This window comes from Ranitomeya variabilis, chromosome 8 (assembly GCF_051348905.1).
Source record: "Ranitomeya variabilis isolate aRanVar5 chromosome 8, aRanVar5.hap1, whole genome shotgun sequence".
Taxonomy (NCBI): domain Eukaryota; kingdom Metazoa; phylum Chordata; class Amphibia; order Anura; family Dendrobatidae; genus Ranitomeya; species Ranitomeya variabilis.
The window spans coordinates 63,802,604-63,818,526 of NC_135239.1; the positions used below are offsets into that span (position 1 = coordinate 63,802,604).

The 15,923-nt window shown below is 42.1% G+C and overlaps 1 protein-coding gene across 1 annotated transcript in view; it reads right to left on the bottom strand.

The window, feature by feature from the left end:
• Positions 1–7,770: 7,770 nt before the first annotated feature.
• LOC143788383 (calcium-activated chloride channel regulator 1-like) overlaps positions 7,771–15,923 on the bottom strand; it is a 57,236-nt gene continuing 49,083 nt past the window's right edge. Inside the window, exons 12-14 of the mRNA XM_077278035.1 lie at positions 13,637–13,798; positions 11,455–11,691; positions 7,771–8,390 (exon numbers count right to left, since the gene is read on the bottom strand). Of these exons, the coding sequence (XP_077134150.1) occupies positions 7,984–8,390; positions 11,455–11,691; positions 13,637–13,798 (806 nt within the window). The 3' untranslated portion in view covers positions 7,771–7,983. The remainder of the gene's footprint in view (positions 8,391–11,454; positions 11,692–13,636; positions 13,799–15,923) is intronic.

Sequence of the window (15,923 nt, forward strand, 5' to 3'; positions counted from 1 at the left end):
AGCCTTGGAAAAGTTCCCACGCTCGAGTTCATATGAGTTCATCCAGCAGAGGGTGCCTCACTGCGACTCAATGTAAGTACAGATCACCCAGCTTTCCTTTCAGCACCCGGGGTTTACAGGCACGAGCGAGTGCTTTAGCACAGCTCCTGCCTGTAAAATGATTAATCCCCTTCAGATGGATTTACTTCGTGGGACGTGACAGATCAACAGAAGGTATGTATATTGTTGGTTTATTATTTTGCCAAGCGAGGGTCTTCAGGTGGATTGAGAGAGCAATAAAATATTAAAACAACCTGTGTGTTTATTTCATTAAAATACTTTTTAATAATGTGTGTATGTTTTTTTAACCCTTTCATACAAGTGGATTAATAATGGATAGGTGTCATAATTGACGCCTCTCCATTATTAATCTGGCTTAATGTCACCTTACAATAGCAAGGTGACATTAACCCTTCATTACCCATATCCCACCGCTACACAGGAGTGGGAAGAGAGTGGCCAAGTGCCAGAATAGGCGCATCTTCCAGATGTGCCTTTTCTGGGGTGGCTGGGGGCAGATGTTTGTAGCCAGGGAGGGGCCAATAACCATGGACCCTCTCTAGGCTATTAATATCTGCCCTCAGTCACTGGCTTTACCACTCTGGCGGAGAAAATTGCGCGGGAGCCCACGCCAATTTTTTCCGCCATTTAACCCTTTATTTTAGCAGCTACAGCACCCAAATTTTGCACATACACACTACTAACATTAGTAGTGTGGAATATGCAAAAAAAAAAAGGGATATGAGATGGTTTACTGTATGTAAACCATGTCTCATATCCTGTCGGGTTTGGGAAGGAGAAATGAGAAGCCGGCAATTGAATAACCGGCTTTTCACATATATCGCGCTGAATTAAATATAAATACAGAATATATATATATATATATATATATATATATATGTGTCTCAATGACATATATATATATACTGTATATATGTTTTAACGAACATTTGAGCACATAAATCCATTAGATGTCGGTTTTGCAAGCCTGCGAGAAAATATCGCAGTACGGATGCCATACGGATTACATACGGAGAATGCCATGCGCAAAATACGCTGACACACCCTGCCTACGGATGACATACGGACCACTATTTTGGGGACTTTTCTGCGTATTACGGCTGTAAAAAACGGACCGTATTTACATACGCTGAGTGTGACGCCGGCCTATCACTGTATATTTTCTGTGGCACAAAATGAATGACAGATACCACAGACAACACTGGCACAGATTTGCCAAGATTATTCTCCCTTTATTTAATTTTTTTTTTTTTCTATATGGGAGACAAGTGATTTAATCAGGCCCACTATATCACTGTATATTTCCTGTGGCACAAAATGAATGACAGATACCACAGACAACACTGGCACAGATTTGCACAGTGACGTACACACAGCAACGCAGCGATCAGGGAGCCTTATAAGCTACAGAGCTGTTGCACAGAAATTTTGCCTCCACTGTCCCTGCAAAGAAAAGGTGGTGTTGGACAGTGGAAATCGCTACAGCACAAGCGGTTTGGGGGTTAATATACCCTGCCTAACGCTATCCCTGCTTCTGACGAAGCAGCAGCAACCTCTCCCTATGCTCAGATCAGCAGCAGTAACATGGCGGTCGGCGGGAACGCCCCTTTATAGCCCCTGTGACGTCGCAGAAAGCAAGCCAATCACTGCCATGCCCTTCTCTAAGATGGTGGGGACCGAGACCTATGTCATCACGCTGCCCACACTCTGTGTGCACCTTCAGTGGCTGAGAAATGGCGCTTTAAGCGTCATATGAAACGCGACTTTGGCGCGAAGATCGTGTACCGCATGGCCGATCCCATGCTGGGATCGGGTCGGGTTTCATGAAACCCGACTTTGCCAAAAGTCGGTGACTTATGAAAATGACCGATCCGTTTTGCTCAACCCTAGTCATTAGACATAAAAAAAGCCTTTGATTCTATTTCGTGGCCTTATTTGTTTACGGTCTTGCGGAAGTGGAAGTTTCCTGACCACTTTCTCTCTTGGATTTACGCTCTCTATAGTTCCCCATCCGCCTACGTACGTTATAATGGCTTCTCCCCTACGAGTTTTCCTATTAATAGGGGTATCCGGCAAGGTTGTCACCTTTCACCCCCATTATTTCTTCTGGCTTTTGAACCACTAGCTATTGATCTGCGCCGCAACTCCAATATACTAGGTGTGGAAGTGGCGTCAGTCTCTCACAAACTTATTTTGTTTGCAGATGACATGCTACTTTTTCTATCATCCCCACAGAAGTCCTTGCCGGCTTTAATTCACATCTTAAATCATTTTGAATCTATCTCCGGCCTACAGATAAATGCTGCTAAATCTTACGCCTTAAAAATATCCCTCCCACTGCCTATTGTATCACAGCCCAGCATGATTTTCCGTTTCAGTGGGTTACTAACCACTTAGATTATTTAGGGGTGAAACTGACGGCTGATCTAGACTCCCTTTATTCGGCTAATTATCCTCCTATGCTCCGTAAACTTTGCCTCCTGCTCCAATCTTGGGACAGGTTACATCTCTCTTGGCTAGGCCGTGTACGGGCACTAAAGCTGACTATTCTCCCCAAATTACTCTACTTATTCCGCGTCCTGCCTATCCCTATCCCCCTACATTTTCTTAAAATGGCCCAAAGATCAATAGATGCTTTTGTATGGAGAGGAGGCCTCGCCAGGGTAAACAAAGCTACCCTCTATCATCATCGTCTAAAAGGAGGCTTGGGAGTCCCCAATCTCTCAAAATACTACTGCGCAGCCCAATTAGGTCAACTGACCCTATACCACGCCTATACTGAACCTCCATTATGGCTATCTTTAGAAGCCTCAGAATTGCAATCCAGTACCTTAGACACACTATTATGGATTCTCCCATCCCAACGCAAACATATCTTGAACCCCATTATAAAACATTCCCTTACAATCTGGGACTCGGTGAAATATTCTTAACAGCTAATTTCACCTTTTATGCCCCTTGCTCCAATTTGGGGCAATATCCTATTTCCCCCAGGTATGGGATCCCTTCGAAATTTCCATATGTGGATGGCAGCAGGCATATCCAGAGTTCACCATCTCTTCAATGTCGACGGGATTATCCCATTCTCGGTCTTAAAAGAAAAGTACCATTTCCCTCCTGGAGAAATATTTCGTTACCTACAACTAAAGAACTTTGCTAATTCCTTACTAAAACATTCTACCCCTCCTTATTCCTTTACTCCTTTTGAACAAAAATGTCGTCAAAACCCACATGCTTAAGGAATCATATCCCTCCTCTACTGACACATCAACTCCCCCTCCCATAGACACTGCTTGAAATACACCTCTCGCTGGGAGTCCGACATTGGGTCTACCCTGACCGACCAGGAGTGGTCTCAAATCTGGTCTGCCTCTACTGGAGGCATACTGAATACTCTCATTTTGGAAACCAACTACAAGGTGTTGATCCGCTGGTACCTGACCCCAGCCAGAGTGGCTAAAGCAGTGGCTAACTACTCCCCAAACTGCTACAGAGGATGCAACTCCATAGGAGACATGTACCACATATGGTGGCTATGCCCGATTGTACGTAGGTTTTATCATTTAGTTTCCTTTATAACTAATACAAACCTAAAAAAAAAACCTTGGGAGGCCTTACTCAACAAACGCATTCCTAACATCCCCAAACACACTCAGACCCTTATCACATTCATATTTTTAGCCGCCAAACAAATCATAGCTTTGGCATGGAAAAAACCAAGTCTAGACTTTTCCGCAGTAAAATCATGCCTCTTTTGGTACATGATTAACAAGAAACTATCGGCCATACTCACTGGTAAAGTCTGAAAATTTGAGAAAATATGGTTCCCTTGGGCGGACTATGCCAACCATACTTTTTGCCGCACCTGCACTTTACCACACCGTCCCTGACCCGTCTGATTCAGAATGACTCACTACAGCTAGCAGATGCAACAAGCTTTTCTCCTCGGGCTTCCCTCGCCCCCCTGTCCCCCACTTGTTGTTAATTGATATGACTGCGTGTTATTTGTTTACATGCATTATTATATCTACTATATTTACAGCTCTGTATTGATATTTTCTTTATTATCACTGAATATGTAAATTGCAAACTTTCAATAAAAATTTATTGTTTAAAAAAAAAAAAATAATAAAAGACTGCTTCTAACGTTACTGTGAAAGTTGCTGTGTTTTCCAGAGACCTGAAGGAAAACGTGTTTGGCGCGGCTGGATTCCAGTTCTGGATACACGCCTTGTAGCCCACCCAAGCCCAATGTTGGGGGTTAATGACGGGTCCCTCACTTCGTTGATGCTGTTCTAAAGTTAATAATTGACTTGAGTATTAATTGCACTACCTCAATATTGAAAGACTTGAATGTTGACTTGTTGCACTTTGCCAGTTAGAATTATATGTTGCATGATAGAAAGTTATTATATATTAATGAGTTAATATAGTAAATAAAAATAAAATTCAGCTGTGAACTTAGATAGTATTGTATACAGATAGTTAAAATGAACAAGATATAGTGAGCCCATGGGGGTTGGTTGAAAGTTTTACACTTGAATAAGGAAAATGGTTGTTTTGCACTTTGAAGCCTTAAGATAGTATACCCATAGCGGGTAATAGCATTCCACAGTTAGTTAGTTATCTTACTGTTTTCTATTCTCAAAAATATGCATACAATGTAAATAGTTATTGTAACGTTCAAGTGTTCTCACCTCCCATAAAGGGAAGCTCTAGTTTACATAATATTAATTTGTTTCATAAGTTTATAGCATTCCAAAAATTGTTTGTCTTTTTGCTAATCTGTATTGTTGCTCTTCTTTTCCCAGTCTGGGAGTACTGGATTTAATGGGGGGGGTGGTGCCCCAGGGTCCTGGTCATCACAGTAGCATTGCTTTCCTCACGGGGAGAGTGATGTTACACTTGAAGGCAAGAAGGGATAACTGCAAGCAGGTACCACAAACATGCAACACATTCACACTCCAGGCCACCAGGGGGAGCTTTTGATCCTACTTGCTAGGTGACTTCCCATATATATAGAACTGGTAGTCTGTAGGGAAAGTCAGAGTCAGTTCCAGGCAGGTCCAGTCAGGAGACAGACTGGATCAGTCTGAGGCAGCAGAAGGTTTGCGGAGCTGTGCTGCCACAGTGCAGCAGCTCCTGGAAGGAGACATTGAGAATGCTGAATAGATTGCAGTGAACGTGCAGGAGAACAAAGCACAGGAGAGGATACCAGGGGGAGACCAGCCCCGAGCAGGCTGCCTCCTTCTGAGGCGCAGAGACCAGTAGCCGGAACACTGAGGGTGTAAGGACCTCTATGGCTTACATCAGAGACCGGCAGGACAGCTGAACTCTACGTTACCTGTCCGACCTAACACCCAGGAGGCACGGTGGCACCCCTCAGAGGCCAGGGCATGCTAGAGTCCCTATGAACAGCCTCAAGACACCAGTCTTATGGATTATTTCCTATCCTACCCGGGGGACAGAGAGAGGGATAACATCTATGAGGACCTTATGTGGAGCTTTAAGCTGTAAGGAACTACAACACCACAGCGCTAGAGGAAGGCTTTTGATGTCCACCTGGGTAAGGGGACTCCTAACTTGCCTTCAAGCCGGCCTGACCCTGCCTGCCCTGTGATCTGGTGCTCTGGACTGCGGATGCTGAAGTCTTCAGTAAACAGGGTAAAGAGACTGCAACCTTGTGTCCTCATTCTTTACTACACTCCTCACCATCTTCCATCTACACCACGGGAGCTCTGGGGATACACTTCACCTGTGGGAAGTTATACCATCTAGCTGCCATACCATCATCCCTGAGGACCCCTTAGCAGCATTGGTCCCCACTAACCGAATACCACAGGTGGAGTCACAAATACAAACTTTATTCCTTTTAAAGACCTTTCCCTTTTACATGAGCGCACAGGGCCACGGACCAGTTCGCAGCCACCGTGACATCCCCCTGTGAACTCAGGACCTGGTACCGAGTACCCCACAGCCCTGGCGGGGTGACTCACAAACCTAACCCATAGTCAGTTCTCCTTTACCAAGGTGCCTGTCTTTACACTCAGGCATGCTGTATCAAGGTACCTCTCTACTTTCTCAGCCCTGCTATAACAAGGTGTCTGTCTAAATACGTGACTCTGCCGTAACAAGGTCTCTCTATATACATGACTCAGCTGTAATGGAGTGTTTTTCTGCATACACAACTCTGCTGTACTGTTTGTGTATGTGTGTGTGTCCAACTAGTCTCTTGCACTGCTTGGTCCCTGACAGCTTTTAAAGTATGTTTTTCTTTGAAACTCCTTAGTGTTTCAGGGTCGAAAATCATGGTTGAAATCATACATTATTTTGGTCTCATCTTGGTCCACTGTGACTACTGTGACTTTTTGGAACTAATGGAGTCACAAAGGGGAGTAGCGTAAAGGTAAGTGCATTATGCCTACAGTAAAACATAGTGGTGGCAGAGTCCTCATGTGTGGCTGCATGAATGCTGCTGGTGTCGGAGAGCTACATTTCATTGATGGTATCATGAATTCACAGATTTATGGCTTTATATTGAAAGAGAAGTTGCTAGAATCACTCTGTTCCCTTTGTAGAAGTGCCACTGTTCCAACAAGTCACTGATCCAAAACACACATCTAAGACCACTGTTGCATTTCTGAAGAACAGGGTGAAAATGATTAAGTAGCCAAGTATATCTGTAAATCTGAAGCCAATTGAACACCTATGTGGAATTCTGAAGAGACAAGCTGACCATCACTGTCCATGCAGCATTCAGGCTCTATAATAGGTCGTTCTTGAAGAATCGAATAAGATAGATGTTGCAAGTGCAACATATCGCCGACTTGTTCCTTCCATTTCTAGAAGACTTGGTGCTGTTGATTAAAATTTTAATTTTCAAATGGGGTTTTCTCATTGATGCTCATTGTACATATTATATGCATATAAATATATAATGCAGACACAGTTTGACACCAAGAGGAAGCCACCTCCTGTGGTGACACGCGTGGGGTACTCTTTCCCACATGAGACTTTTTATATGACCCAATTTACCTGGGTGACTGCACACGACTCTTTATAGCACATAGTTATTGCTTATTTTCTTTTATGTATTCTTTTGATACTGTATTGTTTATTGACTGTACATGAGCATTGCACCTTTTCCTTTACTAAATAGTACTTGACATCGCTTTAGGGGTAGTGTCCATTCATACTTATCTCAGACATCAACCACATTTACATGGCCTCTATTGGTTATTATGCTTGCCATATGTGTTATATTCAGTGCCAATTTTTGGCCTAGGAAACAGGTTCTGTCATAATATGCGTAATTATAAATGTTCTTATTTGTCTTGTCTAGGTTTCCATGTTTGTTGCTTAATAAAAATGTACATTTTCTAAAATTTAGGAAGTGCAACTCATCTTTCATACATGTCTTTACCCTTTTTTGTGACCATAAATGGTGTAATGTACCTCAAAATGGGGCCACTGACAAATGCAACTAAGCCCACAAACTCCTACATCTAAGGCCCTCTTTACACGTCCGTAAAAAACCGACTTTGCAATGTTAATCACAGACTGAACACTGATGCCATCCATGCATGCGCTGTACGTGTTTTTCACAGACCCATAGAGATGGATATACTTTTTAACATTCACAGATTATAAACTAGGAAATCTGGAAGAGACTCCGACTTGCAGTTGACGCATGACATGGGCTGCGCAGTACACCTGAATCAAGATTTTTTTTATTTAGCATCAAAATATATGGAAATAATGAACATCAACTGCATTCAATAAAAAAATATTCATCTATTGATCATTTCTAGGTTCGGCTTTACATAGTTGGAGACATTCTCATTATTCAGAGATTCTGCCCTAAGATAGATAGTAACAGTAGATATAAAAATAGATATTACGTAATGTCAACACCATCAATGGTTACACAAGCTGTAATGACAGGTAACAGCAGATCAGCAGAAACACTACTGGAATTTTCACTATTTCCGCAGTATCATTTGTGCTGGTAGAAGGACGAGCGGTGGTGGCATCAGCAGGAGCAGCAGTGGTGGCATCAGTAGAGTTAGACCTGTCTACTCTAGGAATAATTAGAGCTGCCTGCGCTATGTTGGATGGAGATGATGCCTGAGAGGCTTTATCTGCTGCAGATAATGCAAAGTACAGGATTGTACCATTTTGAATGACAACATTTTCAGGAACAAAACTAAATGTTTCACTGGATCCAGCCACCTGTGGAATGAGGTTGGAAATATCCACGGGTAATGAGGTGTTAAATGAGTCCAGGAGCTCCTTGGGATCAGTGCTCATTCTCAAGTCATAGCTCGATGCTGAAATAAGAACACAAGAAAACAAAATGAGCTCAGGGCCAAAGGGTCAAAAACTAAAATGGTTCCTCATGAATCTGGGATCGTGGCAGGGTTACCAACCATCCAGGAACTCCAGGATAATCATGGATAAGCTGCCCCATTCAAGTTCCAAAGACATTCAAGCTGTCCTGCAAGCTCAGGTGCATCAGTGTCAGAGCAAACTAATATTTGACATTTGAATTAAATTAAACGCTATGTCAGGAGACCCAAAGGACCCTACTGCTGACATAGAGATATAAAAAAGCTAGACTGCAGTTTGACAAAATGTGTGTGAGTTAGTCAAAGTCCTTCTGGGAAACTGTCTTGTAAACAAATGAGACCAAGATAGAGCTGTTTAATGAAGATCATCACTCTACTGTTTAACAAAAATGGAATGAGGCCTATAAGAAAAGAACTCAGTACCTACAGTCAAATATGGTGGAGGTTAAAAGATGGTTTGGGTTTGTTTTGCTGCGTCTGGCAATAGTTGCCTTGACTGTGTGCAAGGCATCATGAAATATGAAAATTACTCAAGGATTTTTGGTAGAAATAGAGTGCCCAGTGTTCTGAAGTGACCAGGTCTACATCCCATTGAACATCTCTGGAGAGATCTTAAGATTGCTGTTGGGAGAAGTCACCCTTCAAATATGAGAGACCTGGAGAAGTTTGCAAAAGAAGTGTAGTCCAAAACTCCAGTTGAGAGGTATAAGGAGCTTGTTGATGGTTATAGGAAGCGATTGATTATAGTTACTTATTTCAAAGGGTGTGCTACCAAATATTTAGTTGAGGGTGCCAAAAATTTTGTCCGGACCATTTTTGGGGGTTTGTGGGAAATGATATCCAATTTGCCTTTTTTTCCAATAAACAAAAATGAAATAAACGTGTTTAGCAAAACGTGTGCAGTGCCGGCGTCTCTGCATGCTTCCCTCTTTCCCCGGCAGGGATGCCGACTCCCTTACTGCCGCGGCCCCTGTCCTCCATTTCCTCCTCTTTCTACCACTGCACAAGGTCTGCACATGGCTCGCTGATCCCCAGGCACTGTGCTTATGGAGCGCGAGCTCCCTTCTTGTTAAAGGGACAGCACAGGCCATCCTAAAGTGTCCCCGGCTGATGGCTGGGAGACACTAATTATTTAAGGCACCGTCACCTGATGGTAGGTGCCTGAGCAACATGTTCACTCTCCCTTGTTGCACGTTTGCTAATTATCAGGTCTCCTGTATCTGCCAGTACTTGCCTGTCACTGCATGTTCCTGCCAGTACCTGTCTTCCCATACCTGCTATGTGTTCCTGTATTCCAGACGTGCTTGTGTCACCTGCCTGTCTGTATATGAGCCATGCCCGCGAGCACCTCTACCTGTTGTGCCTGCCTGTATACCACCCGTACCTGCCTGTTTACCAGCTGTACCTGCCTGCACCTGTCGTGCCTGTCTGTAAACCAGATGTTCCCGCCTGCACCTGCTGGGCCAGTTTGTATACCAGCTATACCTGCTTGTATTTGCCATGCCTACCTGTATATCAGTCATACCTGCCTACACCTGCCATGTCAATCTGTATACCAGTCGTACCTGCCTGCACTTGTCGTGATAGTCTGTAAACCAACTGTTCCTGCCTGTACCTGCCAAGTCTACCATTCCTGGTACTTCCAACTGCCTTCCCCTTTGGGAGTCAGCTACCGTGTGTCTGAAGTCTGTGCTGGAGTAGCACCTGGCGTAGATCCGGTGCTAAGTCTAACCCACCATCAGTGGCTCTAGCGGAGAGTCAGTTGTTCACCTAGTCACGCCCCTCCAGGCTACCCTCAGTCCACAGAACAGTGTTTCCAATACTTTTGTTACAATGTGTAATTGCACTCATTTTCTGGAACAATTTCAAGGGTGTCAACACTTTTGGCCATGACTATATATGTTAATGTGTGTATTTGTTGAACCCACACAGATTAGATATTGATATTATATTTTAGGAATATACAAGATTACCAATGTGTATAACAAAACAACTTGAGTTTTGTTTTGTGATTGATGTGAGCCCAACCACTTGGACACCATGAAACCTGAGAAAGCAAGGAAAACAGTACTTTTGTAGCCCTGCACCCCATAACTGTTTTCTCTTGCAGACTGATGACAAAGCCCGATTTATTTATAAGAAGAATTATTTATTTAAAGGGAATTCATGAGGATTTCACATCCTAAATTATTTATATGTCAATGAAGTGCTTTTAAAGACCTCTTTTAGCCATACCTTTACATGGCCAGCCCATTACTGAGAAATCAGTGTTTCAATAGATATGTAAATGAGGCTATAGATCTGATGCCTCTGTCACTCCCACCTAGTGCTACCTTTCCTTGCAATCAAAGGAACCGTTGGTCAAGTAGGAGGGGGGGAGACACTGGTCAGGAAATTGAGCTGTAGTCCAGACAAAGGACGCTAGAATGCGTTTTGAAACTCATATCTTTTTTTTTCTGGGAGTAATATGGAATACAATTTTACATTTTTCCAATAAAGGTTTGCATTTTATCTCGAACTGGAACTACTTTTCTTCTATTGGATTTTCTATGTTTGCTGAGAACAGAATCCTATGCCCCTGTACTTTATGAGCCATATGTGGGGAGCTGCCTGCAATTTCTTCTTTTTGCTATTTAGCCGATACTAATAGAGCTGGAGTGACAGAGGCTTCAAATCTACAGCCCCATTTGTATATCAATTCAGCGCTGTTTTCTAAGTAACGGAGGAACAGACTAGACATAAAAAATTATTGCTGGAATTGTCTTTTTGCCTACATGCACAAATAAATGATTTAGAATGTGAAATCCTGCTGATAAATTTCTTTTAAATAAGTTCTTCTTATATACACAATGAGCTCTGCCACCAATCTGCGAGAGAAGAACAGTAATGGGGCTGCAGGGCTACTCAAGTACTGTTTTCTCTTCTTCCTCATGCTTGATGGTGCCCAAGTAGTTGACCATCCCAAGTACAGTAATAACACTTCATATGAAGAATAAAAAGTGTAATTACAAGAAAAAAAAACAAATATCACAAGTAAATGTCTCACCAGCTCCTTGGTCCAGATCATCACCAGTGGCCGTCCAGGAGAGCACAATTCTGTCTCCCTCTATCTTTGCTTTTAAGTCAGATATCTTCTCAGGTGGAAAAATATCTCGACTGGGACCAGAAGGCACATTATTTACCACAAATGATCCTCCTGATGATATCCTGCTGAAATTTCCCAAATTAGCATCAACAGCTGTATCGTTCTCAATAGGATTTGGAGCATTCATGACTATTGTACCTGCAATAGAAATAGAATATTTCTGTGATGTGAAGAAACATGTCATTTGTTTTATTAGCCTGTTCTGAGAAATTAGTGTAGGGTTTACTTATAAGATTCTAATCTCTAAGGCTTCATTCCCACAATGAGAATTTTCTGAGTTTTTAAACCTGTCGATTTTCTACAGAATTTCTACACCCATTAGCTAAATAACGTTAATTTTGTTTTTTGCCTTGTGTTTTTGAGTGCGTTTTTAGCATACGTTTTAATCACGTTTTTGACAATGCGGCTTTTCTCTCTTTTTTTTATGTCATATTTTAAATTAAGCTGCTTTGTTTTTGACACTTCCTGGCACTTGGCTCTAACAAAACTTTATTGATGTAACCGTGTGGATCACAAACGTATTTAGTGAGTTTCTGCAGCATAAATTCAATAAAAGCACAAAAGCATTTTTCTACCTGCAAATGAAATTCATTGGAGAAAATCCACAAATAAAATTCCACGTACCCGCAAGAGAAAATGAATTCTTGAGGATTTCAAACACGCAGCGCTGGTAAGTTTACGCAGTGTGAAGAAAAGGCACAGTGGGGATGAGATTTCTATAAATCCCATCCACTTTTCTTGAACTGTAATTTGCTTCATTTTTTTGTGCAGCGAAAATATACAGTGTCGAAAACTCACCATAAACTCAGTGTGTGAACTTAACTTTTGCCAGAGTGGAAAATGGTTACAAAGACTATGGGGCTGGTTTTCTTTTACCAGAATTTTGGCATTAAAACTGTTTGAAATATCACCAGATTTTTGGGCATCTCATATTTGCTGAAACAATTTGCAACATTTGACATTTTTACGTCAATTCCCAGCTAACTATTCCAAATTTTTGAAAATTGCCCAAATACAGCTAGCAAATTCATCATAATTTACACTACAAATGTGCCATAAAAAATGAAAGAACTGTTCTTCCTTCTCTGACTGAAATACATTTCTCACAGTGCTATATGGCAGCTGAAGGGTTATCCAAATTCATTTGGACCACATGTCTTAATGAAGGCGGCACATCTTATGCAAACTCATTTTTCACAAAGACTGGCATGCAAAAATGCAAAGTCTTGATGATTTGGGGCATGTATATTTTTAAGCTGATTGCTCAAGCTCCCAGGTGAACAAATTTTACTAATGAAGTGATATAAAAAATGTTTAAAACTTGGCTCTTGCAACTGGTCTTCTATTTTAATACAAACCAAATATGTTTTAATTTCCCTATCAACACAATAGGTTTTATTGCAGGTGTTATTGCCAACCTCACAAGTATAATATTTTTGCGACTTACGACGTACATATATGGGCAAAAGTCTGGCTTTACTGCACAGAGCAGGCTCAAGAGTTGATCCTGCTACATTCAGCATGGGTGATGCAACTGCAATGATCGGAGCTAACTTTGATAGCCATAGTTCAACCTCTTAAATGCTGCTTTCACACATGACAGGAGCAATTAAAAGAATTTAAAGGCCTCCAAAACTGCAACCTCCACTCTGGAGGCCATCGCCCACCTTCTTCCCCCATGAAATGTGTTCATAGGTTGCCATGTCAGCCAGGGGCCTTCTGAAGGCCTCGATGTCTGTCATGATATTTCTAATATAAAGGAGACTAGTAATCATACAACAGACTGCATTAATTTAATATAGTAATATAGTTTACAGGCAACTAAGAGATTGCAGGTTCAAGGTGCTTATGGGGACTAATACAAAAATTAAAAATAACTTGAGAATATATGGAAAAAAATTAAGAAAATATATAACATCCGACATTATAGCAGCATAATCTGCTATGTTCAGGAGTAACAGGGACTCTACAGCAATAAAATTGAAGGACGTTTCTAACAAAAGTTTATTCACAAGACATATTTCGAAGACATTTGCTTGATATCTAAATTTTAAGTAGATTTCAATGGACATATGCTACTTACCATTTTCCACATAGCCAGGCACATAAAGGGCCCGATTTGTGGGTGCTACCAGTTGACTACCATCTTTTCCTTCTACACGTACTTTTAAGCTATATCTTCCATTTCCAGTATAAGAGAAGAAGTACTTTGAGTAGATTCCATCATTCTTCACTACATCCGCACCTTAATAAAGCAACCGAAACAATTTTCAGCCACAATTGCATGAGTAATAAAATGTAACAAAGCAATGCAGTACAGTATAGCACACAGAGGGTTAACGAAAAAGGTTTTAATAACTTTGGAATAAATTACTCTTGAAACCATTTTGTCATGTACTGGTAAACCAATATATGTAGATATGGTTATATAATACAAGAGTTACAACGTGCGAGAGTCACTATAATTATCTGAGACCAAAGTAATATAAGCTCACACAAAACAAACAAACAAAATAAAAGACTAAATAACAAAAGGATAAAGGAGATAGTTCCAATAACAAAAATGGTCCAGGAATAAATTTGAAGAATTGAATTCGAAAATCCAACCCAAAAACAAGGTAATGACTCTATTGATTTGTCGGCTGTTTATAAGGTCATGAAAACAGACCAATTGCTTTTTGCACCCAATACATTTTTCATACTGCCAATATTCCATACATGCAATAAAGCTGTTGTGTGATAGCTAGTGATGGACGAACCCCTGGATGCTCGGGTCTGGCGATTTCAGCCGAACAGTTAAAACAAAGTTTGACTTGGGTACCAGAACAGTACACGAAGCCGGATCCTATTCAGATGAAAGGGGGTCCAAACATCCTTATTTTCCATGCTGTCAACTGCATAACAGCGTGGAAAACACAGGCTCTGATCGTCAGCAAGATCATTACCACCTGTCAGAAACCTGCGGTTCCCACACTGTCAGATGACAACGTAAGCCAGCAGCTGTGATCGGCTGATACCAGCAATAGCAGGCTTCGGCCAATGGATGTATATATCAGTGTGAAAATGACAGAACAGTCTTTTCTTATGTCACTAGTGGCAGTTATAGGTCCTAGTGAGAGCCACTAGGCACTTGAGGGCATGTGCCTAGGGCGCCAGGATGTGGGGTGGCAGCACCTGAGCAAGCTTTTTTTTTTTTTTTTTTAAGTCTGGGGTCAGCCGCCTGCGGACCTACCTCCCCACCTTCTTGAAGACATCATACTCTCCCACCTCCAGTGGTGCCTGCAACTCCGATGGTCTCAGCGCTGGCAGCTCTTCCTGTGCTCAGTGGTCACATGGTACCGCTCATTAAGGTGATGACTATGGACGCGACTCCAATCCCATAAGCAAGGAGTGCATATTCCTTAGTTTAATGAGCAGTACCATGTGCCTGCTCAACACTGGAAGGAGCTGCAAACCCCAGGACGAAGCAGGGAAGTGCAGAGACCGCGCCAGGAGGGTGAGTATAATGGGGGAGGGTGAGCCATGCGATATTCACAAGTCCCTGTTCCACCGCCGGGCTGGGTCTTTCACGTCCTCTGGCTGTGATGTTCAGGTCAGAGGGTGCGATGACGTGTTTAGTGCGCGCCTTCTGCCTGAACAGTCACTGCAGAGACCCGGAAGACACAGTGGCGCGCTGCGGTGGAACGGGGACAGATGAATACCGCAAGTGCCGGGGGCCTGAGCCAGCGGCGACACCGGCACCTGGCCCCCATAGCGCGCCAGGGTCCCCGCCTGCTCAGGACACCGGCACCTGGCCAGGTTAGAATGTCATTTTATTTTTTTTTTAATTGCAGCAGCATACGGGGCATATTATTCTGTGGAGCATCTTATGAGGCCATCAACTTTTATGGAGCATTATATGGGGCATATTTTAATATAGAGCATCTTATGGGGCCATTATTATCCTTTGTGCAACATTATATAGTGCATATTTTTTGTATAGACCGTCTTATGGGGCCCATCATGAACTCTATGGAGCATTTTATGTGGCATATTTTAATATGGAGCATCTTATGGGGCCATCATGAACTGTATGGAGCATTATATGGGGCTCCTGATTCAATATGGATATTCAAAAACACTTAAACTACTGATGTCTCAATTAATTTTACTTTTATTGGTATCTATTTTTATTTTTAAAATTTACCAGTAGTTGCTGCATTTTCCCACCCTAGGCTTATACTCGAGTCAATAAGTTTTCCCAGTTTTTTGTGGCAAAATTAGGAGTCTCGGCTTATACTCAGGTCAGCTTATACTCAAGTATAGACGATAATTCTCATGTTTTTATTTATGCTAGGAGCATTAAAGGGAATGTCCAGGTTTGTAATGAG